At 39.4% G+C, this 24,249-nt stretch overlaps 1 protein-coding gene across 17 annotated transcripts in view; it reads right to left on the reverse strand.

Moving 5' to 3' along the window:
- Positions 1–13: 13 nt before the first annotated feature.
- BCLAF3 (BCLAF1 and THRAP3 family member 3) overlaps positions 14–24,249 on the reverse strand; it is a 63,319-nt gene continuing 39,083 nt past the window's right edge. For 12 of the 17 annotated variants that reach the window (XM_055081728.1, XM_055081735.1, XM_055081733.1 and 9 more), the window contains 6 exons: positions 23,001–23,116; positions 17,246–17,360; positions 14,432–14,530; positions 10,688–10,843; positions 9,382–9,555; positions 2,147–9,292 (listed from right to left, as the gene is read on the reverse strand). In XM_055081728.1, coding sequence (XP_054937703.1) covers positions 9,275–9,292; positions 9,382–9,555; positions 10,688–10,843; positions 14,432–14,530; positions 17,246–17,360; positions 23,001–23,116 — 678 coding nt within the window. In that variant the 3' untranslated portion in view covers positions 2,147–9,274. The other 5 variants (XM_028482456.2, XM_055081730.1, XM_024115224.3 and 2 more) reach the window with 5 other exon arrangements.

Raw genomic sequence — 24,249 nt, forward strand, 5'->3', positions numbered from 1 at the left:
GCCGCTCCGCGGCATGTGGGATCCTCCCAGACCGGGGCGCGAACCCGGTTCCCCTGCATCGGCAGGCGGACGCGCAACCGCTGCGCCACCAGGGAAGCCCCTACTCTATCTTTTAAAGGCATGTTTAAAAAATTAAACGTTTGCAATAAGATTTTTCATAATCCAGTCATGAAGAAGTTAAGTGCTTACCAGATTTTGATGCAGAAAGTTCTGTCTCTGTAAGTGCAGAACAGTGGTTTAAATATCCACAGATCCTACCAAGGGCTGTAATTCTCACACGAAATTAAAATAATGTTCTCACAAACTGGCAAGTAACTGCTTCAAGCAGAAGGAGCAACAGTATTTTATTTAATTACAATTAAACATTTCACAAAAGTTTAATTGGGAATGTATATGAACTATTAAGCAGAACACAGAAAACATAAAGAAATAAGGCATTGAGACCTAAAATATCATTTAAAATCCTACCAATGTTATCTTACACATAGTAGGTACTCAATACAACTGAACTGAAAATAAACACTTTATAATATGTGCTTGCAAAATGTGTAATGCTGTAGTAGTAAAGTACAATTTCTGAATATGAGATTTTGTCTGTCAGTTTTTTTTAAAAGCCTTTAAAAATATGATATGCATGAGCTTACCCTGAGGGAAAGTAAGATGGAATACAGATTATAAAATCTTTATGTATTTTCCACAATAGCATTTTGAAGTTGGAAAAGAGCAAATAGTTGTGGAAAAAAACTGAATGAACCAATTACTAAAAATTCAGTGCACTCGTAACTACCTGATGGAAAATTTGAAGCACCTTTTCTTACGACTTCTTATGTCATAATATGAAATGTATGAATTATATAGACCTTGATCTTCAGAAGCTTAAGAAAACTTCAAGTTGTAAGCCAAAATGTCATCAGAAAAAGAAAAATCTGGTATAAAAATTGCTAGGTAAGGCCACTGTTTAAAGTTCTTTCATGTACAGACACTATACAATTCAGGTACTTTTGTTTTTGTTTTTATTACATAAGCAAAACTTTCAACATAGAAACGTCTGGATATAACTCAGTTCTCTATGAAACCATGCTCAGAGAAAAATGCATCAACAAATAATGCCCTTTTGAGACTTTTTGCAAAAGAAGCTGTAGTTAATACAACTTTTAAATTGAATACTGTAATTTAAAAGCAATTGTTAAGTGTAAAAAAGTTGCAGCCTTCCACTACGGAAAAATAAAGTTATTTTATCAAGATAGTTACAGTATTAGTGCTTTAGTGCCAATTCTAACTCTTGACAAAAAGATGCTCCCAAATATCATCCTGTAGTGTCATTTCCATTTGTAACAATTCCAGATTAGATTGCTGGGGCAATGTTTGTATATTCCTATTGAGAGAAAACAAAAGAAATACCGACTTCAAAAGAAGCATTGGTTAAAACATCTGAGCTAGAGTTTTGTTTACATTGCAATTTTCAAAATATTTTAATTAATGTATTACCACTTGCACTCAAGATCCCCACAAAGCTATATGGATTCCCAAAGACACAAAGTAACAAAAAAACACATCAAAGTGGATATCAAATGCTAAGTCAGTAGGACAAAAAATATACATGGCACTGATAGGCTGGTATTAGTAAGCTAATGTAAACAGCATTCTGCTATTTGGGCGAGTTTCACTGGGGACATCACGGACAAAAAAATCAAGACTCTTAAACCTTAGTCCCTCAAGAACAGAGCCTGATGTGACACACGCACAACCTCAAATGGGCACTTTATCTTTGTCATCATATGGTATCTAATTCTAAAACTATATGGAGTCTTCTAGCATGACTGGTAACAGCAGAGAAAGCTGTTAGAGGGGGGAAAGCTTTCCTGCTTTTGGATGGTTACCTACAATGTACGAAGATGTATGGCTTCAATAAACAAAGGAAAAGGAATTCACAATAACAATAAGACTATGATTAAAGGATAACAAATGTGAATTCTATACTGTGATGCTATGCAAAATGTTAAATTACCAACCACAAACATGGGACCATGCAACTAATAAAAGAGCAAAAATGGTAGAATGACATGTTTTTCTGGGACATTAAAAAACTTATTAAATAAATATATCCTTACCTTTTACTAGGATCTTACATTATTAAAACTGAAAGAAATTTAAAAGTTGATTTATTTTTTGGCACTTATATTAGTATGGAAATGTTTAATTCCAAACAAAAACAGTACTGATAGAAAATTCTTCTTTCTATTTTGGTTAATGAAATGTTCAAAATACATGCATATATATTTTTGTCAACATTATTCCTTTAAACAGAGCCAGAATACATTGTATCCTATTTCTTTACTCATTATATAATATAAACATCATTTACATTGATCTTCAAATAAAATATCTGTTGCCTACTAACAACTGTAAAAGGAAACGCTAACTATAATAATTCTGAAAAACTTTTTCAACGGAAATATCTTGTTTATAAAAATGTGGAATTATTCATCACATTCACCCTTGACATGGCTTCTTCTACACTACCTCTCGGATTGATCCCTGCATTCTTCCAATTATTTGAAAACCTATTTTAAGCAGAATGCTGAACTAGACATACGAGCATCACCCTCCTCTAGGTTTTCATAACTTGACACTTGAGTCAACCGTTTCCTTGTTGATCTTCCTGCACCTCGCCTCCTCCCAGAACCTGCTCACCCAGCCATCAGCCTCAAACACCACTTTCTCCTTCTCAGTCCAGGAAGATGTCCTACTGTCACCACATCACATCCTCTATATTCTACCCAGATTTCGAGGTCCTCTGTAATTTGCATACCCCTGTCTCTACCCAACTCCACATTCTACTCCCAAAAATGGATCTTTGGCTGTAGCCCATTCTAAGTCCTGCTCTCCATGACTCAGCTTACAACCTACCTCTTTGGTGAAGAGAGTAGAAATCACAGTACTTAGCATACATTCCCTGACCATTTCTAACACACTGATCCTTTCCACCTCTCTCTAGGCACTTACCATCTGTGAAAATAAGCTCTTCAAAAATATGGCTGTGCAGAAAAGAGTTAATATAGCATACCTGACCGCTATTGTTTAAAAGTCCTGATTATAAGGTTGGGCCCTTGGCTGGCATCTAAGAACTTAGATTTCAGGAGGGTTCCCACCACTGATGAGTGCATAAATTGTGCAAACAACATGGTCTATGCTGAACACCTGCTTTCTTGCTCTGAGTCTGGAATGTGGTACGTGCCTGGCAGGGGGTGCCTACGTGACCAGCGCTGGGCGCTGAGTCTCTAACGACGCTCCCCGGTTGGCAACATTTCACGCGTGTTGTCGCAGCTCGTTGCTGGGGGACTCAGGCACATCCTGTGTGACTCCACTGGGAGGGGACTCTTGGAAACCTGCACCTGGTGTCCTCTGGACTCGCCCGTGTGCCAATCCCCCGTGCGGATTGTGCTGTGCAGCCTTCCGCTGGAACATCTCAGCTACGAGCGCCACCACATGCTGAGTCCTCTGAGTCCTCCTAGCGAATCACTGAACCCGGGGTGGTCTTGGGGACCCCTGACACAATTGCTGCTGTTCACTAACTTTTTAGAGCTATGGATGGGGGTGTGTGTGTGTGTATGATTAGATTAGATTCCATTCAACAAGCATTTTTAAAGACAGACTATATGAAAGGTAATACGGGGAGACATGACGCTAATAAGGTACCCTCTGTCCTCAAGGAGTTGATCAACTATTTGGGGAAATAGGAAGGTAAACAGCAACAGTTAGAGACCAAATGAAACAAGAGCTAAAGAGAGGGCTTTGGTAAGGCTTTACAGTGGATCATAAAAGGAAAGCAGGGTTTAATAAGAAAAGAATGGGGATCAGGAGGCTATCTCTAGCCAAGAGAACGTCAGGAACAAAGACAGAAATACATGAAAACGGGCTTCCGTGGTGGCGCAGTGGTTAAGAATCCGCCTGTCAATGCAGGGGACACGGGTTCGAGCCCTGGTCTGGGAAGGTCCCACATGCCACGGAGCAACTAAGCCCGTGCGCCACAACTACTGAGCCTGCGCTCTAGAGCCTGCGAGCCACAGCTACTGAGCCCATGTGCCACAACTACTGAAGCCTGTGCACCTAGAGCCCGTGCTCCGCAACAAGAGAAGCCACTGCAATGAGAAGCCCGCGCACTGCAACGAAGAATACCCCCGCTCACCACAACTAGAGAAAGCCTGCGCGCAGCAACGGAGATCCAATGCAGCCAAAAATAAAAGAAATAATTTTTTAAAAAATACATGAAAACATATATTATGCTCCAAAAAACAGAGGGTGGTGCATGGAAAAATGTGGTTAGAAAGGCAGCTTAGGGCTGGACCTGGCTAACAAGTCTGGTCTCTTTTTTTATAGGCAACAGAATCCTTGGAAGGTGTCTGCACAAGAGTGATATGACTCAGACTGTGTTTTGGGACAATAACTGTGTTACTTGTGAAGGGACGGAATAAGCAAATCACAGGAGGCAAGGGAGCAAGTTAGAGGCTCTGAAGATTCCCCCAACAGACCAGGAATACCTAAGAATGTAGCATACAGTAAAGGTGGCATTTTCAATCAGTGGGGAAAGGACAAATTACTCAACAAGCAGTTTTAGAAAAATTGACTATCTACTGGGAAAAAAATCAGATCCTGCCCTTATATTGTATCGTAAAAACAAATTCTAAAAGGAACAAGTATTTATATGTTGAAAAAAGTAACCATAAAACCATTTAAAGGAAACACAGTAAGGAATTTTTATAAGCATAAACATGATATGAAATCTAAAAGCCATATAGGATTAACCTGACAGGTTCATGAAAATTTACAAGTTCTGTAATGTAAAAGCCACCATAAACAGCCAACTAACATGAAATAAATAGGAGCAAAATATATGATAGGTTAATACCCTCAGTAAATCAAGAGCTCTTAAAAATCAGTAAGAAAAAGTACCAACCCTCAACAGAAACACTGGTAAAACACAGAACTAAGGAAATTGAGGGAAGAAATACAAATGACAAATAACATATAAAAAATATGTTCACATCATTAATAACTGAAGAAAGGCAAATGAGAACTACCTCCTGCTATTAAACTGACAACAGATAATAAAGATTAATAATGTGGAGTGCTGGCTAGGGTGCAGGCAAACAGGAACTTTCATGTACTTCTGGCAAGAACAAAAATGAGTAAAAAGGGAGCTATGGCAAGGTACCAAAATGTCAGTGTGCACAGTGGTTTAACAGAAATAATGAAAACCTGTAAACTATCCTGAAGTCATGAACAGACGCTTGGTTAAGTAAGTCAGTAATCATCAAACTGGGTTACACATACCCTTAGGGGTATATGAAGACTTTCCAGTGGGTATGTGGGTACAGACAGTTTGGAGGGAATCAATTGCCAGATCTTCAAATTCTCAATGTTTGCTTTCCAAAATAACCTGCCTGTACAATCGGTTAAGGCTGATTCCCTACCTCCCACTTTTATACTAGGAAGATACACCTTCTCATCCTGAATCTTAGTACTTTGCATTACCTGGGGAACCCCCCCAAAAGAGGGGGAAATTGGAAATACTGGTGATGGTGCCAAGAAAGTGAACCAACCCTAGCAGCTAGTAATAAACAGCATACTTCTGCAAGTCGGATGCTTTCCATTTCTTTGCTTTCGTTTAATTGTAGGAGGACAAAATCAAGCTGTCAGTAAAAGAACATTCAAAATACTTTTTGAGGCTAGATCACTAAGTGACTTTTTGGCCTATAATTCAGTGTGAGTCCAAAGAACGGAGTGGCATTGCTATAATAAAAGTTCTTTCATTCCAGTCTATACAATCAGATAAACAAGGTTTCTCAGGACTTACATTTATAAAAAGAAAAAATGGAATTGATAATTGAACACTATAATTCTATTGCTAATAAGTAATATTTATCTATGACTACCCAAACTAATTGAAAAGAGAAATGCATTTCCAATAAAACTTTTGTCTGATCAATACTTAACAAAATCTGTAATACATTTACGTTATTTTGATCAACTGTAATGGTCATTCAATCCAGAGGAAATATTTAACACCTAAGAGTCACAGAAATCTATTAATATTATGTGTCAAATTTGATTTGGTGAGCAATAAAAGACTTTCAAAAATAAAAGTCTATGGGGCAGGGCTTCCCTGGTGGCGCAGTGGTTGAGAGTCCGCCTGCCGATGCAGGGGACACGGGTTCGTGCCCCGGTCCGAGAAGATCCCACATGCCGCGGAGCGGCTGGGCCCGTGAGCCGTGGCCGCTGAGCCTGCGCGTCCGGAGCCTGTGCTCCACAACGGGAGAGGCCACAACAGTGAGAGGCCCGCGTACCGCAAGAAAGAAAGAAAAAAAAAAAGTCTATGGGGCAAACAGAATGGAATCCAAATTCAAGGCAAAAAAAAGAATGATGTAATATTTCCCACTTGTTAAAAGAGCTCGTCTGCATGCTTTAAAAAATGGATGTTAGTTACCAAATTCCTGTGGTGTGCAGGTTCACTGAAGAGATTTAAAACAATGATGTAACAGTTTTATTTAAGACTCTCTATTTAAAATATGCCAGAAATTCTATCCTTTATAACAAGTTAAACTTATGATTAAAAAGTATTAGATACCAACCTAAAAATGTACAAGGAGGTAGATAATTTTTCATAATTTTAGGGTATGTAAGCAAAAGAGGTTTGAAAAGCACTGAAATAAATAAGACATCCATAGAGTGGAATGATATGCGGCTATTAAAATGAATGAATTGGATGGAGCAATGGATGAGTGATACAAATAAGAACACCTGTGATAATCGCAGTCAGAAGGAAAACTGGGAGGGTTAGTATGACAAGTTTCTAGCTTGGCTGGCTAGCTGTGAGAGCTACAGACCCTGAGGAGATATCAGTGGTCTGGGGAGGAGAGCAAGGGCTATTTTATTTTTAACAGCTTTACTGAGATATAATCCACATACCATACAGTTCACCCATTTAAAGTGTACAACTCAATGGTTTTTAGTGCATTCACAGAGTTGTGCAACCATCACAATAATCACTTCTTTTGTGCCCCAGCATCCTTCAGCTCGAGGAACACAGCAGCAGTATAACAGGTTCTTGCTGATTCATCTGATCTTGGTTCCTGTTCTATCTTTGTACCCCATGTCTTTAATGGTTTTTTTCAACCCCAAAAGCCATGAATCCCAGTCTCTAACTTCCTTCTCACAGTGTCTTTCTGCTCTCTCCTTCCCCCCTTTCTATGCAGGGGCAGAGCTCTGGTAGGCACCGAGCTGACAGGTACCAGGGGACTACTGGAGAGTCTAGGATGCTGAGGAACTCCATGTTTTCCTGACCAAACATACAATTGCTAAAAGTTTTTCAGAGGCAATGTTCCCAGTGGGGGCTTCACGAATTCTGAATAGGTTCTCCATCCTAGTCTGGTACATAGTCAGACCCTCAAGAGTTTCTGAAAACCTTCTATGATGAGCAGAGAATATTTCATGGGGGCGCTTGTGAATGACAGTGGATAAAAGACAAGCTTCTTTCCAGGGGGTAAGAGACATTTCTCCCATCTCCTCATCTTCCACCCCAAGCACAGAATCCAAGAGAAAGGAAACATAATAAAATGGAATTTGGGCACCAGAATGGGGTTAATATGACAAGTGCATGATGAATGAGGAGGAAGCATTTTAGTTCTGTACTTTACTAATACTGCTTGGGAATCTTACTCCATTGTAGGCAGCTGGGGAGCTAATTCAGTTCTAGGGAGGCCACGATTATTCTGGTAAGTGGACAAGAGGACACATCAGGAGCACATCTAGGATCTCCCCAACTCTTCCCGGAAGCTGTTTGGCACTGGACACAAGAAGCACATGTCTGATGGCACAGTAACCAGACTATATTATAGATGAACATTATAAGAAATTCAAGCCATGACTGATCAGCCCAGACATTTCAATATGGTGGGGGAGTGAGGAATCCAGACAAGACCAGTCTAAACTTTCCTGGTGGACTTTGAGGCATGTGGAAATACATAGGTTCATATCTAATTTCAGGTTCAAGAAGTTCCAGGACACCTAGATTAATTAATTAACCATGCATCCTTAATCTAGTTGGTGGTCTAATAATGAAAACAATCAACTCCTTAGTAGGACAAAAAGCCAAAGCAGGGTACAGATGCTGCCTGGACTAAGACTTCTCTCCAGGGCAGGACCTTCAAAGTTCCCCCCCAATGCTAAAGCTTGGGATGAGGCAACACTGGAAGAAACCAAAGATTCCAGGCCTTCACTTCTTTTCTTTAGGGCATGAAAGCCAAGGTAAAATGGAGTAATAGGTCTAAATTGTCAGTCTGTACATATGGAATGGGATTCCAGGGTAGCACAATACTACTAGGACAGCTCTAAGGCCAAGTAAGCTGTAAGTACCTTAGTTCACGGTTTGCAGGGCAGAAATTGAGACACAGATGTAGAGAACAAACGTATGGACACCAAGGGGGGAGAGTGGTAGTGATGGGGTGGTGGGATGAATTGGGAGACTGGGATTGACATGGATACACTAATATGTATGAAATAGATAACTAATAAGATTTTAAAAAGTACCTGAGTTCAGACCTTGGCAGAAACAGAGCAGATGTGATGCCTCATTCCTTTCCCTAAAGGTTAGGAGAGTGTGGAGCCCAACTGTTCAGAAGGGTGCTAATAGTAGGGTGCCTGATTTCACGCCATGCTCATAGAGGTGGGCCTAGTTCAAACACAAATCTATACAAAGCCTGGCTATGCCTTGCTTGCAGGTACTGAACGTAGCCAGGCTGGAAAAGCTCATGTCAAAGTAGCTACAACACGAACATCTAGGAAGCAGCATCCAGAATGGTAGGCCCAAGAAAAAGAGTAGTAGACACTGGCTCTTTAAAAATCTAGCGTGTGGCGACGACTTCTAAAGCTCTCAGTTGGCAGCAAAAGGCAAGAGGAAGGCGAGGCTGTGATCTGCCCAGGAACCTAACAGCAACTGCTACATTCTAGATGACACAAAAAGCCTAGGCCCTGAAGCCTGGAGACCCATAGCAGGTTGTGGCTCTTTCTAGGACACACTTGTTATGTCCTAAGATGAAGGCTTGATGTCTGGTTTCTACTGGTTGTTAAGTGAGGCTGGCGGGCAATGTGGTCTGGAAGAACTGGGCGGCCAGCAGGAATGGGGCAAGCTGAGGCAAAGAAAAGGATGAGGAAATGGAGCAAGTTCAATGAGCATACAGAAACTGCAGGCTGAGGCAGACAGTCAAGTAAGCACTCAGGAGCCCCAAATCATCTAAAAAACAGAGGTAAAAATGGAGCTAAATGAAGCTAACAATCAAAGTTCAGCACAGAGCTAACAGAAGAAAAACACACAATATGTACCTGAAACCCAACCTTGCAGTTGAGGAAAAGGCTTGCCTCACCCTTCCTCCTCGAGTGGGGATCAATGACCAGCTTCCCTGAGAACAGCCAGGCTGCCACCTGTGACTGGGGATGAATGCCTAGAAGATCTGCTGCAAAGAAACTTGCCATATGAGACAGGAAGAGAAGCAGCACCTTGGTCCAACATAGGGAGGTGTATGAGAGGGGAAAACGACTCCAGTTACATTCATGTTTTTAAAGAACAGATAGCTTTCCTAACACCAAGAGTGATATACACAGTGAAATTAAAAACCTCTTTTAAGGCACTCAGTTAATACTGAGGGGTGGGAGAAGTTACAGAAGATATTCTATTCAACGCTAAAACTTCAAAAAAAACATCAGTTGTCAACTCCATTCTACTGGTCCATCTTTTGAAAAGTAAGTTTTACTAAAATCACTAAGTAAGCTCAGTGTAAAGTCTTCACAAGCATGAATATTTATGGCAACACTGAAGGTTAGAAAATGTATAAAACCACAATTAGATTATTTGATAGCAACACTAGATATACATCATCTACTCAGAAGAAAATATTAGCCCCAAATTATTAACAAAAATGAGTCAAAAATTGACAAACATGCCTCAACAGATGTAATGCTATTGTTCTCATTTAAAATATAATTTGCAGACGTTATTTTTATATGATATTTATGCTGCATTTTCAAATACCAACATGGTGAATTTAAATAAAATCAATCCACAACTAAAAGAGTACGCAATCCAAATTATCAAGTAATGAAACTTTTTATTAATAGTTAGAGTTAGCATAGAGTAGTGACGGTTGCACAGCACTGTGAATGTAATTAATGCCACTGAATTGCATAAAGATGGTTAAAATGGCAAATTTTATGGTATATATATTTTATCACAATTAAAAAACATAAATGAATGGGAAAAAAAGAAAAGTTAGTGTATTTTGTAATTATGTACCCTTTTTATGTAGTCAGTTCAATATTTTTTGGTACCTAGAAAATTCGCATTGTATCAGGCTAAAATATATCAGGTAAAAAGTCTTTACCTGATTTTCCATTTCAAAGATTAACCATACAACAGAAATTCTAAAGTAAAAAGTTCAAACAGCTAGCATATTCAAAGTATTTGAGGTATAATAGCTAAGGCATTCTTCAATTATCATGCAATAAGAACACTGATCTCTAGGTTGTTTCTTAAGTCAAAATTACATTACAAACTGAATTTATCTATTAAACATAGATACTTTAAGAGTTCAAAAGTCAGTCAACATTTTTAAATGATCATAATCCAACTAACCTTTTTTTTCCTCAGTAATCTTTCTCTGAATTTATTAGTGATAAATCCGCTTGGACCAGCAAACCGTAAACGCTGATATTTAGCCTGAATGCACAAGCTCTTCTGTACTAGGCCTGATTTATACTGGGGCTGAAACATGCCACCTCTAAAGTTGGTCTGTAAAGGAAAAAAAAATTAAATGTTAAAACTATAGCTTCCAAGTCTATTTTATTAGTATAAGAAAGGGGAAAAGGTCTGGAACTTAGAGCTTCCCTTAATTCTAGGTACTACAGATATTTAAAGAGAAAAGGTTAAAGATGGTAATAAAGCATGTTTTCCTCAAACTAGCTTCCTAGTTTATTTTGTATAATAACAACTTAAAAATATTTTATATAAATGAATTTTTAAAACTATTAAGTTAAATTTTGAAATTCTTGAATTTATCATACTAAGAAAAGGACAACTTTAAAAACCTCAGAATTATCCTTCTTATTCATAGTGAAGTATATCAAATCCCAACTGGGTGGGGGAAGACATTAAGTATCAACATCTATTTAAGAATCAAAAACTCTCTTGGGACTTCCCTGGTGGTCCAGTGGTTAAGAATCCACCTTCCAATGCAGGGGACGAGGGTTCGATCCCTGGTTGGGGAACTAGGATCCCACATGGCCGTGGGGCAACCAAGCCCACATGCCGCAACTACTGAGCCTGCGCTCTAGAGCCCACGCTCCACAACTAGAGAGAAGCCCGTGCACCACAATGAAGAGCCCGTGTGCTGCAATGAAAGATCCCGCATGCTGCAACTAAGACCTGACACAGCCAAATAAATTTTTTAAATTGAAAAAAAGAATCAAAAACTCTCTTAACTTTACTCTAGTTAAAGGTACTAACTTTAGTACCTTTTTTTTAAAAAAAATTATTTATTTGTTTGGCTGTGCCAGATCACAGTTGTGGCATGTAGGATCCAGTTCCCTGACCAAGGATCGAACCCGGCCCCCTGCATTGGGCGCACGGAGTCTTAGCCACTGGATCACCAGGGAAGTCCCTCTTGTCAGTACTTTTGAGTCAATCTTTCTTTACCATAAAAATCCCACTACAGCACATATTTTCAAGATAAGAGCTATACTTAACAAGACATTTCCTGACCTGCATACTGCCCAATATTACAATAGACATAGAGGACAATGAATATTTGTGTGTGTCCCATGTGGGAAATGTACAAATGGTATCTTACAAAGGAGTAATTATAAAAATTAAGTAGATTCTTCTTTCCCCAATGATTTAACAAATGGGTATGTTATGCATAATGAAACACAAAAGTTTATTAAAAAGTATTTATGCCAGGCCTATTTTCCAATTATTTTCTTAAGGCTACAAACAATTCCAGGTAAAACAGAATTATAATGAGACACTATAATTTGTTAAAACTATCTGCACCAACTTCATACATCAGGGCTAATCTTGAGATTTACATTGCCCTTTTTACATATCTAATAAGGTGATTACTATCTGGCTTTGAATTAGTCCAATTTATGTAAAAAGTAAATTTTAATGAAAGAGCTCCTTTTCTTAGGAAGGATTATTTCTTCCCCCTACTTTACTATAAAGAATTGTGAATTTCTAAACAACCATATAACATTACATAGCTTTAAATGATTGGTCAAAAGGAAAGATTAATGCACATATTTTGAAAAACATTTTTTAAATAAGTTAATGTTAAAGACCTTTCCCTTAAGGAGAATGGGTAACAGGAAATAGATCTTATAACAGTCTTAGAAAAATTACTACAATTGACTATATCTGACCAATGAGAAGTGCAACATGTAGGAAACACCTAAATCTTAATGCCCAACTACACCGCCTCTAAGTTATACAGACATTACATTTTTAGTTGATTTTATGCCTCATTACTTAAGAGATTAAAAGATGGTATAAAACATGTTTTTTTAAAAAATATTTATTTATTTGGCTGCACCGGGTCTTAGTTGCAACACGTGGGATCTTTGTTGTGGCATGTTTCAGTTGTGGCATGCAGACTTCTTAGTTGCGGCATGCATGTGGGATCTAGTTCCCAGACCAGGGATCGAACCCGGGTCCCGTGCATTGGGAGCGTGGAGTCTTACCCACTGGACCACCAGGGAAGTCCCAAAACATGTTTATACAGTCTATGGTCCTACCTATTTTTGAAAACCTAATGTCACACATGCTTTTAGGTACATGAACCACTGGCTAAAAATGTTATCTATGCAATGGCTACAAATTGTGTTACTCCCACTGACAAAAAAAATCTTTTTTTTTTTTTTTTGGGCCCCACCGCGCAGCTTGTGGGATCTTAGTTCCCTGACCAGGGATTGAACCCAGGCCCTCACAGTGAAAGGGTGGAGTCCTAACCACTAGACGGTCAAGGAATTCCCTGAAAAAAGTCTTTTGACACCAAGAATTTTGACTCAGGAAGCCAAGGTATTAACAGAAGATCACTCAAGTACACTCCTAGTCTATGGTTTGGAGATCATTTATACTACCTTTCTGCTCATACTAACTTCCTCCTAATGAGCTAACTACTCTCGCCAGACTGCCTGCTACTTTCACCAAAAATAAACTCAGGTTCTTGGGCTTCCCTGGTGGCGCAATGGTTAAGAATCCGCCTGCCAATGCAGGGGACACGCGTTTGAGCCCTGGTCCGGGAAGATTTCACATGCCGCGGAGCAACTAAGCCCGCGCGTCACAACTACTGAGCCTGCACTCTAGAGGCCGTGAGCCACAAATACTGAAGCCCGCGAACCACAACTACTGAGCCTGCGCGCCTAGAGCTCATGCTTCTCAAGAGAAGCCACCGCAGTAAGAAGCCTGCGCACCCTGTGCACCGCAGTGAAGAGTAGCCGCCGCCTGTGCGCAGCAACAAAGACCCAAGGCAGCCAAAAATAGATAAATAAATAATAATAATAAATAAAAAGGTTTATTTATAAATTAATTAATTAATTAATCAATTAATAATTTAAAATACAAAAAAACCCCAAAACAGGTTCTTTTCTTTTCTTTTTGGGGGGAGGGGAAAGAGACACTGTAGAGTGGAAAAATATGAAAAAAGGACCTATCATAAGCACGAAATTCAGTCAAAATGGATTTAAAAAGCACCTTAATTTATGAGAGCAAGGAGAGAGAAACACAATACTTTGCACTATAATTCTTATTCCATATGTTTGGGGGATGAAGTGTTCTGGAAAAACAAACATGTTCATTGATTAAAAGTATCACTGACATCAGACGTAGCTGTACAAATAATTAGAATGTGATGAAATATGCTTTAATAAAGCATGTTGGACCAGAGTCTTTCTCTGATGATCCAGAAGGCCTCTGAGGGTTGTGTGTCTATGGGCAGGGTTTTTCAATCACTGAATCCTGGAGAAGGCTCTATAGCTATGCGCTTACATCTTAGAGGTAAAGAGGCAGGCTTAAAGGGAAGGTCTGGGACTTTGCCCACCTCTCCACCTTGAGCCACTCCATCTGGATCTGTTTTATGTATTTGAGTTTCCATGTAATATTTGAAAAAGGGTTCCATTGGTAAAAAAAAAAAAATATTTGAAAATCAAGTCCTGAGGAAAGGGGTCATCATTAACCTGATTACAGTTAACTATAATCCAGAAATACTAATTTAAAGCTACTATTTGAAATATAACAAAAAGAGCTTTTAATTTACTAACACTTAGAGCATTATGTTCAAAGCAAAAACCCAAAGCTAGAATTAGATGGAGAATAGCACTCTACCTTAAAAGTTCTTCTAAAGCCTCTTGTATTTTGATGGTTTCCCTCAATTCCAAATGGTTTGTGAGTAATGACGTCTTTTCTCTGCATAGTATGATAATTCTGCAGGAAAAAAGTATTAGTATGGTTAATATACTTTAAATTTTATTTTTAAAAGTTCATTTTACCATTCAAAAAATACATGTTTTTGTTTGTTTGTTTGTCTTTGGCCACACTGTGAGGCACGTGGGATCTTAGTTCTCCGACCAGGGATCAAACCCACTCCCCCTACATTGGAAGCACAGAGTCTTAACCACTGGACCACCAGGGAAGTCCCCCCAAAATACACGTTTTAAATGCATGGGATTAAGAACACAAAACATGTAGCATGTAGCTTAGCTGTACGAACATACACACATCTTCCTTCATGTAACCCATGCTAGTTTGTGAGGGGTTGGTTTAATTCATGAATGTGAGAAGTGTAACAAAATACATACTCCTGTATAACACAATGGGTGACTTTTAGAAAATGGACTGTAAATCTAGTATTTATTCAGGCATCCAGAAGAGAAACAAACCCATTATTACTAGGAGTTGCTAAAGAGTTGCCACTGTCTGAGAACACAAATTCTCAACGCTACAGGAGGCAGGTGCTGCTGAATCAGGTACCTGCTTTGAGTAGATGCTCCCGCCATGTCTAGGAAAGTATCAGAAGGCAGAATATTAAGACTGTAACCACAAAGAACCTGAAACCTCTGATGGGAGCAGAAAAGATGGGGCCCATTTTTTTTTAAGAAAGCCTATGTTGTGTTCTAGCAGAACTGACTATTCTGTAAAGATTAAATGTTAGGATGCATATGATAACATTCTTGGTACAATATTTACACGTTGTGGGCATCCACGCAGGCTGATTTCCCTCCATTCAGGAATCCATTCGATCAAAAAGGAAGTATCTTTTCAGTCAGCATTAATATGGGTCACACTTCATCATCAGGTGAGGGGACGGGATCATTGGTGGTGGGCTCCTGGGGGCTGCTCTATTCCATTTACCAGTGCACCCCGATGGGATGTGTGCTGCTTAGTACCTAAGCTTTGTCTCAGACTCCCAACTCTCACTCTATACTCGACTTGGGGTTTGGACTGGGAGTCAGTCCTTGAAGCCGGCTCCCACTTAGATCCCACCCACAGGGACACTGGAGGGAGACTGGAAGGCTGGAAGAGAGGAGGCAGGGTTGCTCCTTCCTGTATGTTTGTTGTTCTGCTTTTCATCCTGGCAGTGGTCCTTTGGTTCAGGCTCCAGTTTGTTTTTTTGTTTTTTTTTGACACAGCCAGCTCCAGCTGGGCAGCTCCCACTCCTCGGAGGTCCACACCCAGCTCACAGCAGCCTTTCTCTAAGCTTCTAGAGCTCTACGCTTTCTTCCCTAAAGGTGGTGGTTGCTTCCTTTGGTTTTTAAATTATTTTTATTTTTATTTATTTTGGGCTGCGTTGGGTCTTGGTTGCTGCACGCGGGCTTTCTCTAGTTGCGGCGAGCGGGGGCTACTCTTCATCGTGGTGCACGGGCTTCTCATTGCGGTGGCTTCTCTTGTTGTGGAGCATGGGCTCCAGGCACACGGGCTTCAGTAGTTGTGGCAAGTGGGCTCAGTAGTTGCGGCTCGCGGGCTCTAGAGCTCAGGCTCAGCAGCTGTGGCGCACGGGCTTAGTTGCTCCGTGGCATGTGGGATCTTCCCAGACCAGGGCTTGAACCCGTGTGCCCTGCACCGGCAGGTGGATTCTTAGCCACTGCGCCACCAGGAAAGCCCGATGGGGCCCAGTTTGAAGACAGTTTCTTTTCCAAAATCAATAGTCTTATAACCTTCTATTTATTCCATTTGCTATGGAGTCTGTACTTCTCACAAATCTTCCTCTTTCACATCTTTATTTCTCTCCCCAGTTTTTAAGAAAAGTCATATAAAACCCTTTTCCTAGTAGTCATCTTGAGTTTATGCTAAGCCTATACATTTGAATAAGTGCATAAAGACACATGTCATGAGATGAGACTTTGGGGGACCTTGAGAGGGAGGGGGTGTATTTTGCACATGAAGGGATGTGAATCACTGGGGGCCAGTGGGAAGACTGTACCAGGCGGCTTCTGACCAGGCTCCCAATCATCCCCACCTTCCAGTTTCCAGGCCCTTATGCTATTCCCTTCCTTTGAGTGTGGTCTGTATCTAGTGACTTGCTTCTTACAATTGGAGTATGGTCGAAGTATGGATGTCACTTCTGAGATTAGGTTACAAATCGACTCTGGCTTCCATCTTTCTAGCTGTCATTTGCTTGCTCTTATGGAAGCCAGCTGCCACTCTGTGAACTGCCCTATGAAAAGGCAAATCTTTAGAAACAGAAAGTAGATTAGTTGTTAGCTGTGGGTGGGAACATGGAATAAATAAATAGGCCTGAGGGTTCTAAAAGGGGTCATGAAAATGTCCTAAAACTGGATTATGGTGATGGTCACACATCTTGGTAAATTTACAAAAAATCATTAAATTGTACGCCTTACATGGGTGAATTTTATGGTATGTAAAATATACCTTAATAAAGTTGTTTCAAAAAAACTTAAGAAAGCTAGTACTATAATAAGTGCAATAAAATTCTGATAAATCAAATGAGATGATCATTTCTTTGGTCATAATAACTATAAGCCTCAACAGAATCTTAACACTGAACAACAGAATCATAACACTTACTTAATAAACAGTTACAAACATTATGAAAAATACTGGTGATCCCTGTACCTATAGATACATGTGAGAAGGAAAATGGAACATACAAAAATAAAAAAGTTGGAACTGCAATCTTACCAAGTAAGGTTTCTGAATAAATTTTCTAAAATTTGATTTTACCAAACATGTAGGTTTTTGGAATCCATCAACATGAGTATTCTTCAACCTTGAAAAACTGGAATGCTGATCGCTCCTAACAAAATGAAAGAGAGAAAATAAGAATCTTTTATTAGTTGACATTTATCCGACAAATAAACAAGAGAAATCAAATTACACCCTTTGGAAACAATTAAAGCAGCGCAACAGTAAAAAAAAAAAATCTCAATGATCTATCACTACTAAAATTACAAATAATATTTACCGGGGCTAAAACTCTCATTTATCAAAAAACTTTATTTAGCAAAGTTGGCAGTTGGCGATAGGGGGAAAACCATATCCCTAGGACCAGGGTTCTTAATCTGGAGTCCAAGGACAGGCTTCCTAGGGCTGTAACCCCCGAAACCATACATATGTAGAGCATATGTTTCCTGAGGGAAGATAGTCACGGCTCTTGAGCCTTTGGCAGCACGGGACAGCCCCCCTTGCCAAGAGACTCAGTGGTGAAAGCTCCAGAGAAGAGGCCGGTGAGCGGCTTAGGCCTGCTCACTGGCAGAGCTGGGGCCTCTGATACTGCTGGCTCCCCTCTCCTGTTGTAGTGAGGCCCAGAGGCCGCCAAGGGCTACTCCTGGCCATCCCTACCTGGGAGGGAGCTCCTTCCCTGGGCTTCTTTATCCTCTAACCCCGGGGCCTCATTCCCACAGCCCTTGGGGGGTCCTCCCCCTGTCACATCCCACCTCTCCCACAGTGGTCCTCAGACCCTTCCTGCTCTGTGGCGAACAAACGGCTCATGGCCTCGGCCCTGCTACACTCCTCCCACAGGACCCCCAGTGACATGGGGACAAAATCCACACTCCTCCTCACTGACCCCCAAGACTCTTCCGGCGCACGCCCTTGCAGCCTTGCCGGCCTCTCCATCCCAATCTCTGCAACACCCACACCGAGCTGCAGGAACATCAGCTCCATGCAGCTCTCGGCACGCACCACAACCTCACCTGCCTCCACGCACTGGCCCATTGGGTGCCTTCTGCTGTAATTTCCTTCCAACTCAGATCAACCTCAAGATTTAGCCCCACTTGCACCTGTTCCAAGAAGGCTTTCCCAGACCCCTCTGAGGTGGACTAGGTGTCCCTGCTATGTGCACATGTGGCACTTTGGGGTCTTCACAAGTGTTTGTAACTACTGGTGCACCTTCTCACCAAGCAAGGTGCGATCCCTTCACAGGACGCACTGCGGATGGTTCGTTCTGTGGTCCCAGCTCTGACTCCAGAACCTGACATGGAATAGCCACTCAGGATTTTTTGAAATGTTAAAAAAACCCATATTCTGTCAAAATGTTCATGATATGATAGTAAGTCAAAAAAGTAGGGGGCAAAGTCACACACCGAGAATAATTTCACTTATTTAAAATATACACATATATGCCCAGAAAAAAATAAATGATAGGAACTGTACTAAATACTAACAGTAATCATCCCTGACTGGTGAAATTAAGAATGCCTTATATTTTTGTTTTTATACTTTACTATATTTTTCCAAATGTTCACCATTAGCATGTACTACTTCTATAAACAAAACAATAGACTCTAAACAATCCTCTTTGCAAAGCATATATCTGATGAACGGGTAGTACCCAGAATATATAAAGAACTCTTACACCTCAATAATAAAAATATGATAATCCAATTTAAAAATTGGCAAAGGATTTGAATAGATATTTCTCCAAAGAAGACACACAAAAAGCACATGAAAAAATGCTCAATATCATTAGTCATCAGGGAAATGCAAATCAAAACTACAAGAAACTATTTAAAACCCACTAGGATGGCTATAATCAAAAAAACGACAACACCGGTGTTCGTAACAGCATTATTCATAATAGCCAAAAGATGGAAACAAACCACATGTCCATCATCACAAAAATGGATAAGCAAAATGTGGTGTATCCCTACAATGGAATATTATTCAGCCTTATAAAGGAATAAATTATTTTAATGAAATACTGACACATTATACAACATGGATGAAAACATTATGCCATGTGAAATAAGTCAGACTGGAAAGGACAATTATTGCATGATTCTACTTATATATGTATGAGGTATTCTGAATAGGCAAATTCATAGAGATGGAAAGAATAGAGGCATCAGGGGCTGGGGGTTGGGAGTTACTGTTTAACTGGTACTGAATTTCTGTTTGAGAAGATGAAAAACTCTGGACATGGGTAGTGGTGATGCTTGCACAACACTGTGAATGTACTTAATGCCAATGAACTGTATGCTTAAAATGGTGCAAATTCAGTGTTCTAAGTCAGTGCTTAGAACACTGACTAGAACATAGACATTAATATATAAATATTTGTTGAATAGATGAATAAATGATCTTTATAAAGTTAACTCTAGTTCAGTAGATTACAGATTGTGACAACAGCAAAAATTAAAACTGATGTTTTCTATAACTTGCCTAGCTAAAAAGAAAATCTAGGCAGTTTGATGTCCTCTTGAAGTCTACTGATGCTATTTTGAAGCTGCTTTATCACACACACACCACGCCCGTATAACACAGCACCTCAATGACAGTGTAGGGAACTTAGTAATGCTGGTGACAAGAGGGAGAAACAGTGTGTCAGGAGGAGACATGGAGACTTTAGGGTAAGAGGCTGGTCGAAAGTGGGAAAAAATAGAGAACAACAGGGTCTTAGAGACAAGACAGAATGCCCTGGTGTGAGGCTTGCTTGGAAAAGGTTTTAAGGTATCAGGGAATAAAAAGTGATCAAAATCTAAATGCATTACAATTTCAGTATCTTCTGTCCTGTCTACACCTTTGGAAAGTCTTCATTCATTCAACAAAGATGAATTGAGCCCAAGGCAGTAGGAATACAATGGTGAGCAAACATAGACACAGAGTCTGCATACTACTTTTAAGGGGAAAAAAATAAATCACACAGGAGGGAAATAGCTACATCCTATGATTTATAATTTCCTCATATTTCATTTCTTCTGAATTTCTATGGAAATCTATACACTGACTTGATTAAAAAGGTTTACGCAAAAATATTAATGAGGTCGATTTTGATAAATTGAATTTTTAAGATAAAAGGATAAAATGTTATTATGTTAACAAGGAAATTGAATTAGGATAAAGTGAGAGATGAAAGCTTCCATATTATTTTTTTAGAAGGATGAACAATAACAACTGCTGGTGGGGATGTGTTAAAAATGGAACCTTCGGGCTTCCCTGGTGGTGCAGTGGTTGAGAGTCCGCCTGCCGATGCAGGGGACACGGGTTCGTGCCCCGGTCCGGGAGGATCCCACATGCCGCGGAGCAACTTGGCCCGTGAGCCATGGCCGCTGAGCCTGCGCGTCCAGAGCCTGTGCTCCGTCCGCTACAGGAGAGGCCACAACAGTGAGAGGCCCGCGTACCGCAAAAAATAAATAAATAAATAAATAAATAAAATAAAAATGGAACCTTCATACACCGCTGGTGGGAATGTAAAAGGGTGCACCCACTGTGGAAATAGCCTGGCAGCTCATCAAAAAGTTAAACATAGTTATCATATGAACCAGCAATTCCAGTCCTAGGTATATACAGCAGAGAAGTGAAAAATATATCCACACAAAAACTTGCATACAAATATTCACAGCACCATTATTCACAATAGCCAAAGAGTGGAAACAGCCCAAATATCCATCAACCGGTGAATGGATAAACAAAATGTGGTGTATCCACACAGTGGAATGTTATTCAGCCATAAAAGGAATATTCATGCTACAACATGGAGGAACATAAAAAACATTATACTACATGAAAGAAGCCCGTCACAAAAGGCCACCTGCTATATGATTGCAATTATATGTCAAGAATAGGCAAATCCATACAGACAGAAAGTAGATTAGTGGCTGTCAGGGGCTGGGAGGATGGAGAAATAGGGAGTGACAACTAATTATACAGGGTTTCTTTTTGGGGTGATGAAAATGTTTCGAAATTAGATAGTGGTGATAGTTGCACAACTTTGTGATTATACTAAAAACTACTGAATTCTTCACTTCCAAAGGGTGAATTTTATGGTCAGTAATATCTGAATTAAAAAAAAAATACCTCATGGCTCCACCATGCCACACCAGCCATCCAATACGAATAAAACAGTTCAACAGATCCAGAAAAAGACACCTTGCAGGAAGACATTTTTGCACCCTACAACGCCATCCTCAAAGCTAACATTAATAATACTTAACGCTGACCAACTTCTCTGTAGCTTACATGCATCACTTTACTTAATCTTCACCACTACTGTGAGGTAAGTATAATTCTTATCTCTATTTTACGCTGAAGAAACAGAGATTAAGTAACTTGCCCAAGGTCAGTCACATAGCTAGGTATCTACAGAGCCAGGAGTTGAACTCAGGTGTTAACTCCATTGCTCAAGCTCTTCGTCACCTCAAAGGGTAAAGATATATTCTGAGGCCTTACATGGTCTTTATAATACATTGATTATCTTAAATCTGTTTTAAAAAACCTTTTTCTTGGTACATTGAGTTTCTCACACTTGCTGAGTAGTCAAGAAAAGCATGACTGAGAGCTTGTGTCACTAAAGAGCACAGTCATGCCGTGTCATATTAGGAAACTGGAGACTCACCCACCAAGGGACAAGATTTTAACTATTTTCAATTGTTTCATATGCCTCAGCACACAGTTTTGCTATCTTTTAATTAGTCCCAAACTTATTGTCAGTATCAAGTCCAGTTTTAAACACGCTCCATGTATCTTGACCTAGTTAGCCATAGACATGACTTATAAGTCTAGTCAAATATTTTAATTTTTGAAACTAAGGACTGTGGAAAGAGAATTAGCACTGGCCCTTCCTATTCATACATTCCCACCTTCTGGGAGATCCAAATAGTTTGAGGACCCTTGAGTAAACTGGAAATTTTTTCCCATTAAATTATATCTCATAATCATATGAGGTCCCAGAGTTGCCATGAGTTCTACATAGTTCTCAGGACTAGGGATAAACTGGGACCAATCTAGAATACTCAGAGCCCCTAAAAAGAGGAACAGGGTTGGGAAAGAAAAACAAGGATCTACTGACAATCAATTTGCCACTCATGGCATAAGTAACTTCACATGTGCCAGTTCATTTAATATTTCTAACCTGTCCAACATAAATTGGTTATTCTCATTTTATAGAGGAAAAGGCTCCAGAAACTAGGCAAGTTTGCCCAAGAGCAAACAGCTTGTAAACTGGCAGAAGTAGGATTCAAACTCAGGTCTCTTCTGCATTTTCTACTACACCTGCCTCTGTTTCACACGGACAGACATCCACAAAGAGTTCTGAAAGAGGATGGCACTGACCTCAGGGAATTTTGCAACATTCAAAGACTACCAGAATCTAAAGGGCAGAATGTGTCAGAGTTTCAATCAGCTCGAGCCAAATAGTCCATAAATTTGCTGGTCTTGGCTCCTGCTAATATTAAAAAAGCTATTACACTTTTCTCTAGATTACAAAGACCTCAAATACTCACCTACCCCATAATTTTTATTGTTTCAATGAAATAGCATATGATGACCACTGAATAACTTTGAAACATTTAAACAGATTTCACTTAAACATGTAAAATGGATTTGAAGAATTAAATTCCTACACTAAAGTGAAAATTACCATCACACACAGAAAACTGGAAAATATGCTAAAACCAAAAGCTGTCTGGTAACAGGATGTTTTTCATCTACTGATTACCTCTCTGCAGCACTAGCTATGTGAAAAATGTGCTCATCTTCATTCTGTAACCGCTCTTTTCTCCTTCTTTCAATGTCATGTCGTAGGTCATTTGGATCTATTATTTTGACCAGAGTCTGAGGAATTTTGACAGAAGACAAACCATTCACATTACTGTTAGTTGCACAAAGACCGTATCGAACAAGAACCTTAAGTAAAAGTCCTAAATAAGTTACCTTGTACTCATCCTGCTCATGCTAGTGTAAACTGATAAAAATATTTTGAGACACAATTGACAATACAGAGTCAGAAAAGTTCATAACACTGAACCAAGAATCCCACTTCTGGGACTCTATACCAAAGAAAAGTCTATCTACCCAAGTATATTCAAAATGTTATATTTTAAAAATAACCATAAAATGAAAGTAACTTAAGTGTGAAAAAAATTTAAAGGAGAAGGGAAGAATAATTTTATGGTAAATTTAAGTCACAGGAATAATGTACAAGCATTTAAATTATGGTAATGCAGACTATGTGGAAATAACCGTGGAAAAACACTGAAAAAAGTTAATTAAAACTTACAAAGCCTCAATTATAAAAAGGTCATTGGGAGTTCAGAGATTTTACATAAAAGGAATGTTACTATAGTTTAAGTAAAAGATAAAGCATCCAAAACTACATGTACTGTGATAGTGCATGTTAAAGTGCTAGACATAAGACTGCAAGGAAAGATGATCAAATAATATTTTGTCTTAAGTGGTTGAATTAGAGGTGATTTTTAAAAAATCCTCAAATTTCCTATAAGTTTATTATAGTACTTTGATGAGCAGAAATTTTCTGAAAATATCATTTATTCAATAAACTAACCTATCTCCGTAAGTACAATAAAACTGTAACCATTCACAAGTGAAAATATTATTTATATATTCTATCACAAATGTATTAAAATCTCTCCTCTATAAAAACTCTTCACTCGCAATGAATAAATTAGCAGTTCTTTTAGAACTTGATATATTTCTTCTAAAACAAGAGCCAGTTTTCTTCTCCCTGGGCTAGTTAAGATAGTTTTCCTAATTAGCAAAGAAATGGCGGGGAGGGAGGTGGTATGGGTGGGAACAAAAAAAAAAATTCAGTATTATTTCCATTATTTTTCTAGTTCATATTCCATAGAATCTTTCCCACAATCTTCAGTACACAGAAGAGCAGTGTCAAATGAAACTAAGTTACTTTGCATTCATTCTACATACAACTTAAAAATATATCCCACATG

This window comes from Physeter macrocephalus, chromosome 21, assembly GCF_002837175.3.
Source record: "Physeter macrocephalus isolate SW-GA chromosome 21, ASM283717v5, whole genome shotgun sequence".
Taxonomy (NCBI): Eukaryota; Metazoa; Chordata; class Mammalia; order Artiodactyla; family Physeteridae; genus Physeter; species Physeter macrocephalus.